Source organism: Rhea pennata, chromosome 16 (assembly GCF_028389875.1).
Source record: "Rhea pennata isolate bPtePen1 chromosome 16, bPtePen1.pri, whole genome shotgun sequence".
Taxonomy (NCBI): Eukaryota; Metazoa; Chordata; class Aves; order Rheiformes; family Rheidae; genus Rhea; species Rhea pennata.
Window position 1 is genome coordinate 6,997,440 of NC_084678.1, and position 12,794 is coordinate 7,010,233.

The 12,794-nt window shown below is 56.4% G+C and overlaps 1 protein-coding gene across 1 annotated transcript; it reads right to left on the bottom strand.

Annotated features, from left to right (window-relative positions):
- Window positions 1–1,322: 1,322 nt before the first annotated feature.
- On the bottom strand, window positions 1,323–11,942 carry EMILIN3 (elastin microfibril interfacer 3). The gene is made up of 4 exons (XM_062589639.1): window positions 11,746–11,942; window positions 7,383–7,505; window positions 4,431–4,678; window positions 1,323–3,844 (listed from the first exon to the last, which is right to left on the bottom strand). The coding sequence occupies exons 1-4, from the start codon at window positions 11,940–11,942 to the stop codon at window positions 1,950–1,952; spliced, it is 2,463 nt and encodes an 820-aa protein (XP_062445623.1). The 3' UTR covers window positions 1,323–1,949.
- Between the last annotated feature and the right edge of the window lie 852 nt (window positions 11,943–12,794).

Consider the following 12,794-nt stretch of genomic DNA (forward strand, 5'->3'; position numbering starts at 1 on the left):
GAGTAGCATAACATAGCCAGCAGGACTTGGTGATCCTTGTGGTTCTTCCCAGCCTCGGAGCTTCTGTTTGAAGGAGCTAACTCAGCTTGTGTGGGATGGGATGGAGGAGCAAAGTTGTCCCTATTGCACCTCTGCTGGGTATTGCTGCTGCTTTGTGCCTGTGGGAGCGCAGCGCAGCCCCCCCAGGAGGATGTTGCAGGCTGTGCGTGGTGCTCCACGTTCCCACAATGTGTCTGACCCAGGAAACCACAGTGGGGAGGAGCGAGGACACAGGGCAGGGTGACAGCTGCCAGTGGGGCTGAAGGGTGAAAGGCTCAGTTAGCTGCAGCGCTGAGCCCACAGAAAAACATATTAATCTGCTATAAAGTGCCAGACTAGGTCAAATGGAGACTCTTTAATTAGGTCAAGTCTGTACGGGTTGAGCAGCGGAGGCGACCGGTGCCCGACATCTCCAAGGAGGGGGATTCTGTGAGGAACGGCTGTGTGGGAGAGGCACTCGCTCCACATGGCAAAGCTGGAACTGCTCAGGTACCTGTATGGCCTTTTCCGGCCTGTGTTTTCACAGGAAACTAGAGTGAAACTGGATAAATCACCCAGCTCTCTCGTACCTTCTCCAGCCTGGCTTAGACCCCCATCCTGGGGGGTCAACCCTTCCCCATCTCTGAGCTGAGGAGAGGTCTTGGCTTGCTTCTCAAAGATGCTGTGAGCAATCCCTGCCTCCTCCTCCTCTTCCTTGGCCCTCGGCAGCGTTAGCAGGTGAGCAGGAGGAGGAAGTAGGCTTGTGCTCCCATGATGCTGGAAAAGGAAATGCGATGACTCCCTGCTGAACAGAGGCCTTCTCGCTCTCACAGCTGGACCTCACCTGTCCCGCGAGGATATGGAGGAACCCGTGTTCACAGTTTAAGCAATAAAACAGAAGAGTGCCAGAGCTGGAGGGCAGGACTGCTCTTCAGGCACCTACAGGCATGTGTCTTCAGTAATGTGCAAACAGCTGTGGCCCATCAGGGGAGATGCAAGCTTTCCCTAACCCTTTGGGCCAGTCCCACGTGTAACTGGAGAGCAAAGTACAGTGGGATCGCAAAGCACAGCACTGCCAAGGCACTGCGTGGCCTTCCTGCAAATGTCGCTGTATCAGTTGTTAACCGCTTGGCGTAGTTTTTCAAAATAGGGCATGGGAAAGGGGAGGCACCAAGAGAAAACTTTGCAATTGGAGGAGCACCATGATGGTGGATTGTTCAAAAAATATATATATACATATATATATATATATATACACATATATATGTTTTCCTAATCCATATCCTCATATGCTCTGTAGTGCATGTACGTTTGTATGAGGAAGTGAGTAGTATAAATGGATTTACCTTACCTAAGGAGGGCTGATATCTCAAAGAGGGGAATACAGTTCCCAGGGGGATGTGAGAATACATGTTTTCTTTGAAATCCACAATTCCTGTGGTGAGTTTCACTGCCTGTAAGGAGCCCTGGCTGTCTTTACTCCCTGGATTAATGTGTAGGTGGTCTTTAGGTCAGAGAAGCTCTATCCTTCAACTCACAGCTACAGAGTTTTATTCTTCAAGAAGCGATAAATCCACAAAATGAAAAAAATGTTGCTGCCTCCAGCTTCCTCTTGGATTCCCTTCTGGGATCGTCAGTCCAGGAGCCAAAACAACACCCCCCCAGCCACAGAGGCAGGCTCCTTGCTACATGGGGGTCAGTACAGCTGCTAAACATTGGGAGGGAAGTACGGTAACAGCAAAGGGCAAAGCAGGGCTGGTAAGTTTTAAAAAAAGAGGATGGGGGAAAGGGTTTGTAGCAGCTTTTAATTTATCTTTTAATTAAAAAAAAAATCCAAAGAACTGTTGTCACATTGGAGTAAGTCTATATGATATAAGTTAATTCTGTTCTTGAAGGTGGGGAGGAGAAGGGAGAAGTCAGTTTCAGGATGGCTAATGCTGCTTTCTGTCTGCCTGCTCCTCCAAGTGGCTGACCTGCTCCGCCAGCTCGGAGACTTTGGCTTGGCAGTCAAGCAGATTGTCCTTCAGTCCTGTTATTTCCTGAGAGTGAACAGCCAGGGTCCTGTTCATATGGTCCATGTAGTCCCACAGGCTGCCCGTGTGTTTCTCCAGTTCATCCCTAATGACATCCAGGCTTCCCGTGACAGCACCCAGCCTGCCGCACACGCTCTCCACCCGGGCCACCCGGTCATCAAAGTGAGCAATGTCCTGCTGCAGGTCATGGGCCACGCTTTTGCAGGAGCTCAGGTCACTGGCAATCCTGGCTTTGAGTCGCTCCAAGTCTCCCTTGAGGTTCAAAACACGCCGGTTGCTGAAGAAGAGCTGGGAGCCTTGGTCGCTGACTTTCTCCTGGATGGAGTGGACCTCGTCCTCAATCTTCCGCTCATGTTCATCCAGTGAGGAGTTGACATGTGTCACAGCATCCGAGTACTGTGAGACAGAGTCCTTGAGCCCTGTCAAAGACTTGCTCATGGTATTCAGGTTGATCTTTAGCAAGGTGATCTCCCCTTGCAAAGCTCCCGATGCTTCTTCCTCAATTCGCCGCTGGATCTCCAAGATGGTGGCATTCAGCTTGCTCAGGAGGTCGTAGTTGCTGTCCATCCGGAGCAGCAAGTCCTGGTTCTTGTTCTGGCAGTCTTCGATCTCTGTCCGGAAGGTCTCCACATCTTTGGAGGCAGAGGTGCAGCCCAGGGAACAAGTGCTTTCCAGTGTGATGAGGCGATTCTGCAATACTTCCAATCTCTCATCTGTACGCTTCCTCAAGCTAGCAAGCTCCCCCTCCAGCACAGGCACTACTGCTCCGTCCATGCCCACAGGAGCACTGATGTTGTTCAGCTCTCCCACAATGGTCATGAACCTATCCTCCAAGGTCTGCATTTTGTCTTCAAAGGCAGTCCTCATGCCATCCACCTCTGCTACCACCGTGCCTCTCATGCTGTCCTCTACACTGGAGCAACAGCTCCCTGTTTCTCTCTCTGTAGCATTGAGTCTGGCTTCTAGATCCTCAAAACGCCCTTCAAAGAGGTTCTCTAGGGTGACAGTGGAGACTTCTCCATCCAGCCGTGAGTGTAAGTTCTTCTGGGACTCAGAGATGCTGTGCAGGCCTTTCTCCAGGATGTTCATACGATCGATGAGGTAGTTCAGGTTGCTGCAGCAGCTTTCCACCACTGTCAACCCCTGGATCTGAGTTTCCAGATGGGAGATCTCTTTCTTGATCTCTAACTCCTTCCCATCCAGCGTTTGCTGTAACCGCAGGTTGGCAGCTTTCTCCTCCTCACATTGCTGCTGCACCTCTTGGATCCGGAAGTCACATGTGGTCTGGATCTTCCCCAGCTTCTTCTCAAAGCCATCGAGCAGCTCTCCACGCAGGTTGCTCAGCCGGGTGTCCACATACTCCTCCAGCAGATCGATGGAGGTGAGGGGTGAAGGCCGGGCTGACTCCAGTAGGTGCTTGATCTGCCCATCGTGGTCCAGGACCATGCCATGAACCTCGTGCAGCAAGTCTGCCTTGGTTTTCAGCACATCGCTCACCTCTGTTACTTTGGTCAGGATCTCCCCCACAGGAGGGTATGTGGTGATGTCGGCCTTGTCTGCTACATCCACCAGGCCATCAGGAATGATGCCAAAGCCCACCGTTGAGTCAGGCACACTTGGGCTGTTCATCAGGGACCCAATCATCTTGGTGGTGTCCTCCCGGATAGCTAGTCGCAGGCGGTCACCCAGGCCACTCACCATGGTATGCAAGCTGTCATAGGCCTGCGAGAGGCGCCTCACCTCCTCTTCTAGTCGATCCAGGCGGTCTCCAAAAAGGCCAGGCATCTTCCTACCTGCACAAAAAAAAAAAAAAAAAAAAAGAAATAGAGAGGGGACAGTCAGGGCTGGTGCTCCTTTAGCCTCCTTCCTGTGCTATCTTCTTGATTTGAGTCCTTTTCCGTACTAACATTAGCTCCTGCCTCCCTCTTGTTGCCATTTCACACAAATATCGCCCTCTTTTTCCCCTGATGTCCCTAATGAGAACAGTCTCAGCATGACAGGGAAAACCCTCTTCCTTTCACCATGTGGGATCAGGCCCTCTATTCCCAAGTTTAAGAATAGGGGATGAGAATAGTCTGGAGGAGTTTTGCCTCAAAACATACTCTAGCTGTCCTAAAATTAACGGAGAAATGCCTTAAAGCAATGAGGAAAGGCAATTTTGAAGTGGTATATTTTGAGAAAAACTAGTAAAAAATATGTAAGTGATCCTCAAACCAAGGAAATGTCAGTTCCCTGATTAGGAAGCAGTTCACTAACTGAAAGCTTGCCAAATTTGTCCCCTGTGCTGGAACAGAAGAACTGGGAAGGCTTGTGACCAAGGCCTGCAGAGTGGGTTTTCCTGAAGTAACCTAGCAATATGAAGCATGAAAGAGGTCTCACCATATGGATTCTTCTTTGGTCCTGGAAACAGGTCAGGGTGGCTTTTTGGATGGGGAGGAACTCTAGGAATTGGAAACATCTTCTGCCCAGGAGGCATTTTAGGGCTGGGGTGTTGGGGCAGGAGGCCAGGCTGGTCAGTTGGGCTATCATGGCATCCTTCTCCCATGAAGCCTGGACAGCACCTCCAGGCCAGCTCCGTCACTGTCTTGTAGCCAATCTTGTATTTGGGTCTGAAGAAGGTGCGGTACCTTTCCAGGGGAGGAAAGGGAGAGAGAAGACTGTTTAGAGAGACAATCTAGACTCCAAGAAAAGCAGAAGAGAATGGCCAAGGGTCATGTCAGCTGTGCACAAGTCTCTTTTTGCCCTGAGATCTCTGGGAAGGACAAAATACCTTTGGAAAAGTACTTCCTCTATGCTTCTTGCCATGTCTGCCCTGCTGTACCCAAGCAGGGCTGCACGAGGAGGTGAACGGAGTTTATCCAGCTCTGACTGGGGCACTACCACTTCCACAGGCAGCAAGCAAGGCTGGTGCCCACCTCCTTGCTCAATGTGACACTAGCTCCCTCCCTTTCTGCTCTAGCTCTAAGGAGGTCAGTAGCTCCATTTCCTCATCTGCTCCTGGCTCCTCTGATTTGCTTTCCCATGAGGCACCTAGAGCCCTTGCAAAGGCAGGGATTGGACATGACACAGCCAGCACCTGTGCTCCCCACCACCACTCAAGCTGAGTTACGCAGAGCTGAAAACAGCATGATTTTCACCACTTCTGAAACACCGATATTTTGAAGCTGCTTTTGGAAATTTCCAGTCTAAATTTAGCAAGAGGCTTAAAAATCCTGAAGTTTGTTGTTTTGAAAAAAACATGCACAATTCAGCCCTTGTTCTTCTCCAGCACAGTCAGCAGAAGGCCTTGGAGGAGATTGGCACAAATGTCCTTTCTGTATAGACACAGGTCCAGAGAAGTGCAGTAAGGAAATCAGAGCTATCCAGCAGATAGAAGAGGCTTTTCTTGTTGAAAAATACCCAGCAGGTTTTGGTGCTACAGGACATGGCACAGGCTGGAGCACACCTCCAGACACCTGTACTGCAACCCTTCACTTAAAGCTCACTCCTCCCCACGCATGAGTGAGCCACATCTCCCGCAGGGTTTGAGGCACTGCTGAAAACTGCTGCACTCTGGTTTCTGGTGGGAAAAACCTCAAAGGGCAGGAAGGAGAGAAAACATGGCCCAGGTTGCACAGGCAGATCCCACTGGGCATCAGTACATGGCCAGGCAGTGTGCCCAGTTCAAGCAAAGGTATTTCCACCAGCTCTGTCTCTGCAAGGAGAAGAAAGTCTGCCATGGCTCAGCTGCCTTCAGCTTGCTATGGGACAGTGGGCTTGGCAAGTTTTTCCTTGGAAGCACCAGGCTTCAAAAAGCAGTTAGTGCTGAGGACCACTGCTCTCGTGTCCTTCTGGTGAGCTGCCAGAGTGCCTTGCTGTCCTGGAAGCTACTCTGTGCTCACCACTGGAGTAAGAAAAAGAAGGAAAAAATAATAACAATGAAAGGGGGATACAGCAGCTGGAAAAAAATAGCTCTTCTTTTTGTTATTCCTCTTCACAGAAGCTTCCAAGTTTCTGTGATCTTTCCTTTTCTCTTAGTGTGTAGAAAGCTGCTTGGAAATGTCATGGCATGCAGAAAAGGCAGTAAATGGCTGAATCCAGCCACTGCCAATAACCAGACTGGCCCCAGCATCTCCTCAGCTGTCTGGGCTGCAGCCCAGTGCTACCTCTCACTTGGCAAAGCTCAGGCTGCAAACAGAGGGTAAGCATGGCAGCCAGAGGACAGGGTATCTTCTTCCCGTCCCACCACCTTCGCACAGGAGCCCAGAGCCCTTTGGCACCTCCATACCCTTCTCCAAACAGCGACGAGGGAAAGTATTTATTACAGCTGCACAAACACTTGTCAATGGCCCAAACTGCCTGGAAAAACCATGTCTCTGCCTCATGTGGACCAGCATCAGAGGCTGTGCAGAAAATTCAGCTGGCAGGTGCAGTGTCTTTCTGCAAACACACAGTTTTTGCGCTGGCTTTTGTTTGAGGGGCTGGAGAGGGGCTGGGCAGCAGCGAGGAGCTGCACACAGCAGTGCCTGGGGGGCTGGCTGCAAGGCCGGAGCACCTGGCTTCCTGCGGTCCCCCCCGAGCAGCCCCGTGCAGTGTCCTTCCAGTCGTGCCGCCTCCTCGGCCAGCTGCCATCGCTCCACCACACCGCGATTCGGGGCAGACCTCTTCTTTAGCTCCGTTGGCCACTTCATGGGCAGCTGGTCTGAGTCTGTTCCCATGGGCGCTGTGGGCAAGCCGTGGTACTGGGGAGCTGGGAGATGCCCTGCGGATCTCTTCTGCAAGAACCAGAGGCTGCAGGATATCCAAAACCCTGCTGCTGCTCGCAGCAGGCTCAGGGAAGGGGCAGGAGCGCTGCACTTGGGCGCAGAGCGGCAGCCCAGGCCAGGGCTGGTGGTGAAGCACAAATTCCTCGCGTCCGCCGCCACCTGGCTCCTGCCCAGCAAGGTGTTTCCCTGCAGCATTTATTAGGTGGCAGAAAATTTTGCAAACATTTTCCTGGGGCAGGAAGCCCTCAGCCTGCCCCAAGCATGGGCTCCATTTCCTTTTCCTCTTACTCTCTCACCTAGTTGCCATCTCTCTGCCAAATTGGAGGTCTCCAAGCAATCACTCCCCTCCGCACCTCCATGCACCCCTGCTTCCCCCAGAAATGTCGTTGATCTATTTCTGGTGACAGACAGCACTCCCTCTCTCATGGCCAAAAGTCAAGTATGGGACCACCCAGGGCGTTAGTGCCCCTTCCCACCGCCTCACCAGGGGCCACGAGGATTGCCGTGACCTGAGGGCAGGGAAGGACTCCAAGGAAGTGAGTGGTGCCCTCGTCACCCCATGGGCCAGCGCCCCGCAGGTACTCACAGCACTTTGCCGGGGCACTTGGGTCCCCAGCTGCACTTGTGGTACTCGGCCTTGACGTAGCTCTCGGCCCCGTCCTGCAGTGTGCATGTCACATTGCGCTGCACCACGTAGGCACAGTAGCTCCTAGGGGAAAGCACAGCGAGACACCATCACCCGCCGCCCCAGCGGGACCAGTGAGGTCCCTGCTGCGGTGAGGCAGCTAGAGGGCCCTCCCGACCCACGCATCTGCTGGGAAGAGGCACTGGCCACCGCCACTGATCTGCAGAAGGGACAGCAAGAGAGCTCAGGGGGAGGACTGGGAATGGGAACACAGGGAGGGGTCCCCAAATGACCAGGCCGGTTCCTGGGCGCAGACAGGCAACGGTCAGGCAGGCACTGCCAGTTGGCACAGCTGACCAAATTGCATCCCTCCTCCGGAGTGGTGCCCCACACTCCAGCTTTTGCCTGCTTTCACCTGAGCAGCTGTGGAAAGCCCCAAAGGGAGCAGACTCTGCCCAGTCCATCACATACTGCCATCTGCCCTCTGGGTGCCAGCCCAGGCACATCAGAAGCTGGGTCCTGAGGTGCCTTTTCTTTGATGCAGGTGGATTCAGATATTTCTCTACTGAGTTACAGTGGTGCAGCTAAATCCCAATACCCTTCAACACAGCTCCGCTTGGCCTTGGCTCTGTTGGGGTCTCAGCCTTAGGACAGCAACCTTGCCCACAAGATCTCTCTGAGCTGGTGGCTTCTGCTTACATTGCTCTTCCATCCTCCTCCGGCTCCAGAGATGGGGCAGAGGGCTGCCAAGCCTTCCCTGAGAAATCAGTCTCCTGGCACCGGAAACGGGCTGTACATGCTCTCCTGGAACATCCTCTCATATTTTTCCAGGATGCAATTTCAGGAAATCCAGAGGTCCTTTGGACCAGAGTGGGCTCGCCTGCAGTGCTGCCGCTCTGCAGGTGCACTGCCTCCACCACGGGCACCACTGCATCCACCCCAGCACTAAGATTAGCCAGAGCTGCAACAGCTTGGAGCCAAGGCTGCATTTATTGCACCACAGTCTTGGCAGTGAGACAGGCTGCAGGATAAGCAAAGTCCCACCAGCAAGGGCACTTACAGGAACAGCTCCCCCAAAACAGCTCCAGCAGCATCTGGCAGGGATGGACGGTCCTCCTCTGGCTCCTGCACTGCAGCCAGAGCTGGGGCCAAGCCTGAAAAGCCCAAGGATGCTGCTGCAGTAACACGTGTGACACTCAGATCCAGCTTGCTATGGCTGGAGGGCAGGAGATTCAGGCTGCCCACTCTCCCAGACCACACCAGGACCACGGCTCTCTCCATCATGGGGGCAGCAGCTGGAAACCCTTTTGGCTCCCCTGGACATGTGGCATTACCCGAGTCTGCCTGCAGCAGAATGAAATCTCCAGCAAAGAGCAGAGCCTCCTCCGTCCTGCCATCCTGCCTGCAGCTGGGTGCCCCAAGGTGCCAGGCAGCTCCCATGGGTGCAAGCCTGCTCTGGAGCCAAGTGGCAAACTGTGTACCGAGGAGGTCACTAGGAGGAAGGCCGGGTGGGAGGGATCCCAGAGCGGTGCTGGGGCAGATGGGGGCCGAGGCTGCTCCAGCTGGAGGCAGGGCTGCAGGGAGGAGCAGATGCACTTGGTCCACATGGGCAGAGACAGCAGGGGTGTGCGGCGAGGCAGCGATTTAGGCACAGGGACACGGCAGATGGTAGAGCGGGAGGAGAGGAGGGTGCAGGCACACAGCTCAGAGCTGAGGTGGAGGGTCAGCGCGCCGGAGCAGATGGGCCAGAGCGAGCTCCTGGTGCACAGGAGGTGTTGCTCAGCAATGCTGGAGGACCCAGCTCTTGCCAAGCAAGGCGGGTTTGCCTGGCCCAGGTGCCTGGCCACAAGGTAGGAAGCAGCTGCAGCTCCTCCAGCACTGCCTGTGCTAGCACAGAGCCAGCAGGCCCTTGCGTGGCCTGGGAGAGCAGCCTTGGGTGCGCACCAGAGACACGAGCTGCGGGGGTTTCAGCCTAGCTCTTACTAGCTCTTGGTATCAAGATGGCCCAGATGATGTTTAGATGCCTCTGGCAGGCGATGGCAATGGAAGGAAGGGGCTGGGACAGCTGCAGTGGAGCAGAAGGGCCTGGGGAAAAGGACAGGGAGGGATAAGGGGGGATCTCAATCGGGAGCTTGTGGTGTCCTGTGCACATGTGTGTGCACATAGCATCAGCCCTCTGCTTCGAGCTTGCTTGAGCAACCTCTCTGAAGGAACGAGATGAACAACTGTGGCCCCAGCCCAGCACAGACCAACCTCGCATCTACCTGGAGAAGGGAGCAAGTTAGGGGCCTGCCAGGACGATCATGGAGGGAAAAGGGACCTGATGGCCTGTGACTGGAGAAGCTGCTATGTGTCCCTGTGCCCGCAGCACTGTCATCCTCTGGGGACAGCGCAGGGGGGCTCCAGCTCACCCTGCCCCAGCACCGTCACAGTGCTGAGTGTGGCTGCTGCAGATGGAGCAGAGCGGGGAGAAAGCTGAAGGAAAGAAAAGCACTGCGGGCACCAATACATCAAAGCAAAGTACATCCCCCCGCACCAAGGCCTTCCTTGAGCCTCCCCATGCCTCTGCTTTCAGAGGCCAAGCTATGAGCAGACTCCAGGAGCCAAATGTGGAACAAGAAGCAGCACATAAACGGGGGGCCCACGGCTCCCTGGGCTCACCTTAATTCTCAACCTTGGTTGCCCCCATCACTGGTCAGCTCCTCCCAGCAAGGCCCTCCTGCCCCCCTGACCCTCACCCCCTGCCCACCGTGAAGCACCCAGGAGTTCAGGACTCTCCTCCCAACAGGCAACACAGCTCCTGTAGTGATCGGCACTTCCAGCCTGCCCGAGGGCAAGCGGCTCTACCCTGGCAAGAGGCTGCCAGACTCACAGCGTGTGCAGGGGTCAGTTCTGCTCCTGCTGCTCCATAGAAATGAGTCATTTGTCTTTACATAGGGCTACTCAAGAGCTAAGGCCAGCAGCTTTTCCTAGCTGGAGGGAAGGAAGGACATGTGTGCACGTGTATGGAAATTTAGAATCACTGTCTATCCTTAAATCTGGGATCCACTGCTAAATGCACTGCAAAAGCCCTCTGTAAGTAAGCTAGTAGCCGACACAGGCAGGTCTTCTAGCCACTTGTAATAAATAATACCTCCCTGTGACTACCTAGATAAAAGGTTAGGGCTGTCCTGGCTTGCTCCTTTATAGAGATCCCTTTGCTTCTCACCCACCTGTGGCTAGCAGTTTTACAACTCCAGCCTGATGTTTTAAGAGTGAGCAGCTGGAAAATGTTACAGATTTTGGAAACCTTTCACTGGCATTGCCAGTATTGTTCATTTTGAATGTTACTTTATTCATTTCAGCTTGTTCGTAACACCACATCCTTCCCTTTTCAAAGAAGACAGAAATGATTCTAGCAAACAAGCACTGGGGGAAGCGAGCCCCCCACCAGTGTAACTCCTTCTTTGTGATCAAATGGAAAAAAGCCTCTTTACACTTAAAGCTCACATTCCTCTTCTGCCTGAGCTTTCTACGTTATTTAAAAATGCATTGAAACTCTAGTATGTCCCTACTTTACAAGCAAACGAGTAAATTCACATTTCTCTGAGCCCCTGAACATTTTCACACGTACGTCTGTGCATGGCCATCCCTCCCTTCTGCACATCACCCCCCCCCCCGGCCCCCAACAGTCCTGTGTCACGCAGGACAGGTACGTGCACCTCACCCCATCAACGCGCACACACACCACCCCGGGGAACACACACATCTACCCCCACACACACCCCAGCCCCGTCCTGTGTGGGGCTGCAGCACACGTGTCCCCCCAGCGCGCACACCACCCTTTTCTTCACGGAAATACAACCCTCCCCACCACCCCACATCGAGGGGACCCCCAGCACTCCCAGCCTTACCCCGCATGGAGAGGGGTGCGCAAACGCGCACGGACACCCCGCCCCGCTCACCGCGCTCCAGCAGCCGGTGCCCAGTCCGGAGCGGGGGCACGGCCGGTGCCCACGCTCGGTGCCCAGCAAGCGCAGCCCACAGCCGGGACCGGCGGGTGGCACCCGCGCTCGGCGCCAGCAAGCGGAGCCCACGCGCAGGACCCCGGGGACGGTGCCTGGGGCGGGCCGGGCCGGGGGGGGGGGTCGGTGCTCGGGGGCCCGCGCGGTCCGGGCCTGGCGGCCTCCAGGTACCGCCTGGAGCACGGTACCCGGCGGATGGTGCCCGACGGCCGCGGCGCCAGCGCCACCGCGCGGGAGGGGCCCGACGGCCGGCACCGGGTGCGCCTCGGCCGGCGCCGGTACCCGCGGGACGCGCGGCGGGGCGGGCGGGGGTCGCTTACTTGTGCTTGCCCACGGGCTTGCCGGGGCCGAGCTGCGGGCTGGAGCCGGCCGTGTAGAGGCTGTACCTGCCGCCGTAGGGCAGGGGGGCGGCGGGGGGGTAGAAGGCGCCCTTGGCATCGGCGAGGGCCAGCAGCGTCCCCAGGGAGAGGCAGGCGAGCAGAGCCCCGCGGCGGCGCGGCGCCCGCGCCCTGCGCATGGTCCCGGGCCGGCGGCGGGACGCGGCGGGACGGGACGGGGCGGCGGGCCCCGCCGGGACGGCGCTGCGGAGGGGCCGGAGCGCCGCCCGCTGCGCCCTGCCCTGCCCGGCCCTGCCCGGCGGCACACGCTGCTCTGCCGCCCGCCCGCTCCCCTTTAGTACCGCGGCGGCGGGGGCGGGCCGCGCTCCTGCTCCCCGCCCTCCGCCAGCCACCGACCCCGGCCCCGGCCCCGGCCCCGGCCCCGGCCCCGCGGGCGGGGAGGCGGCGCAGCGCCGCCGCGCTCCCCCGCGCCGCCCGCCGCCGCGGCGCTGGGCAGGAGCGCGGCCTCCGCCCCGGCTCGCCCCGTCCGCGCCCCGCGCCCGGCAGCCCGGGCTCGGCCTCCCTCCGCTAGCAGGTGCATCTCCGCAGGCCCTGTCTGCCCGCGGGGCCGCCGCGTCCCCTCCTCCGCACGGCCCGGGAGGCCTGGCTGCCCTCGCCCGGAGCAGGGCTGGAGGCACCAGAGCTCGGCCCCTTGCGCGTGGTCAGCATAGGAAGATGGCAGCTGCCAACCAGTTGGCTAGTACCAGCGTGTGCATCAGGCACAGCCACGAAGAGCCGGGTGAACCCAGCACCTGGATCTTTCAGAAGGGGCAAGAAGGAAGCAGCACCAGTTTGGAGCCAATTACAGCCTTTCCTGGTAGATTTGAGCTTTGGTTGGAGGCTCCCTGTTTGCTTTCCCAAATGCCCTGGTGCACTGGCACGGAGCACAGCGGCCCGCTCTCTGTACACGTTCCAGGAGAGAGAGAAATTGTTGACTTTTCTCTGAGGGCCCATGAATCTCATGCAGCCAAAAGTGTTTCGTCATAAGTGGC

Coding starts and splice junctions, on each gene's coding strand:
- EMILIN3 (XM_062589639.1), bottom strand. CDS start 11,942: ATGCGCAGGGCGCGGGCGCCGCGCCGCCGCGGGGCTCTGCTCGCCTGC. Junction 7,506..11,745: donor AAGCCCGTGGGCAAGCACAA/GTAAGCGACCCC, acceptor GCTTTCCCCTAG/GAGCTACTGTGCCTACGTGG. Junction 4,679..7,382: donor AAGTGCCCCGGCAAAGTGCT/GTGAGTACCTGC, acceptor TCCCCTGGAAAG/GTACCGCACCTTCTTCAGAC.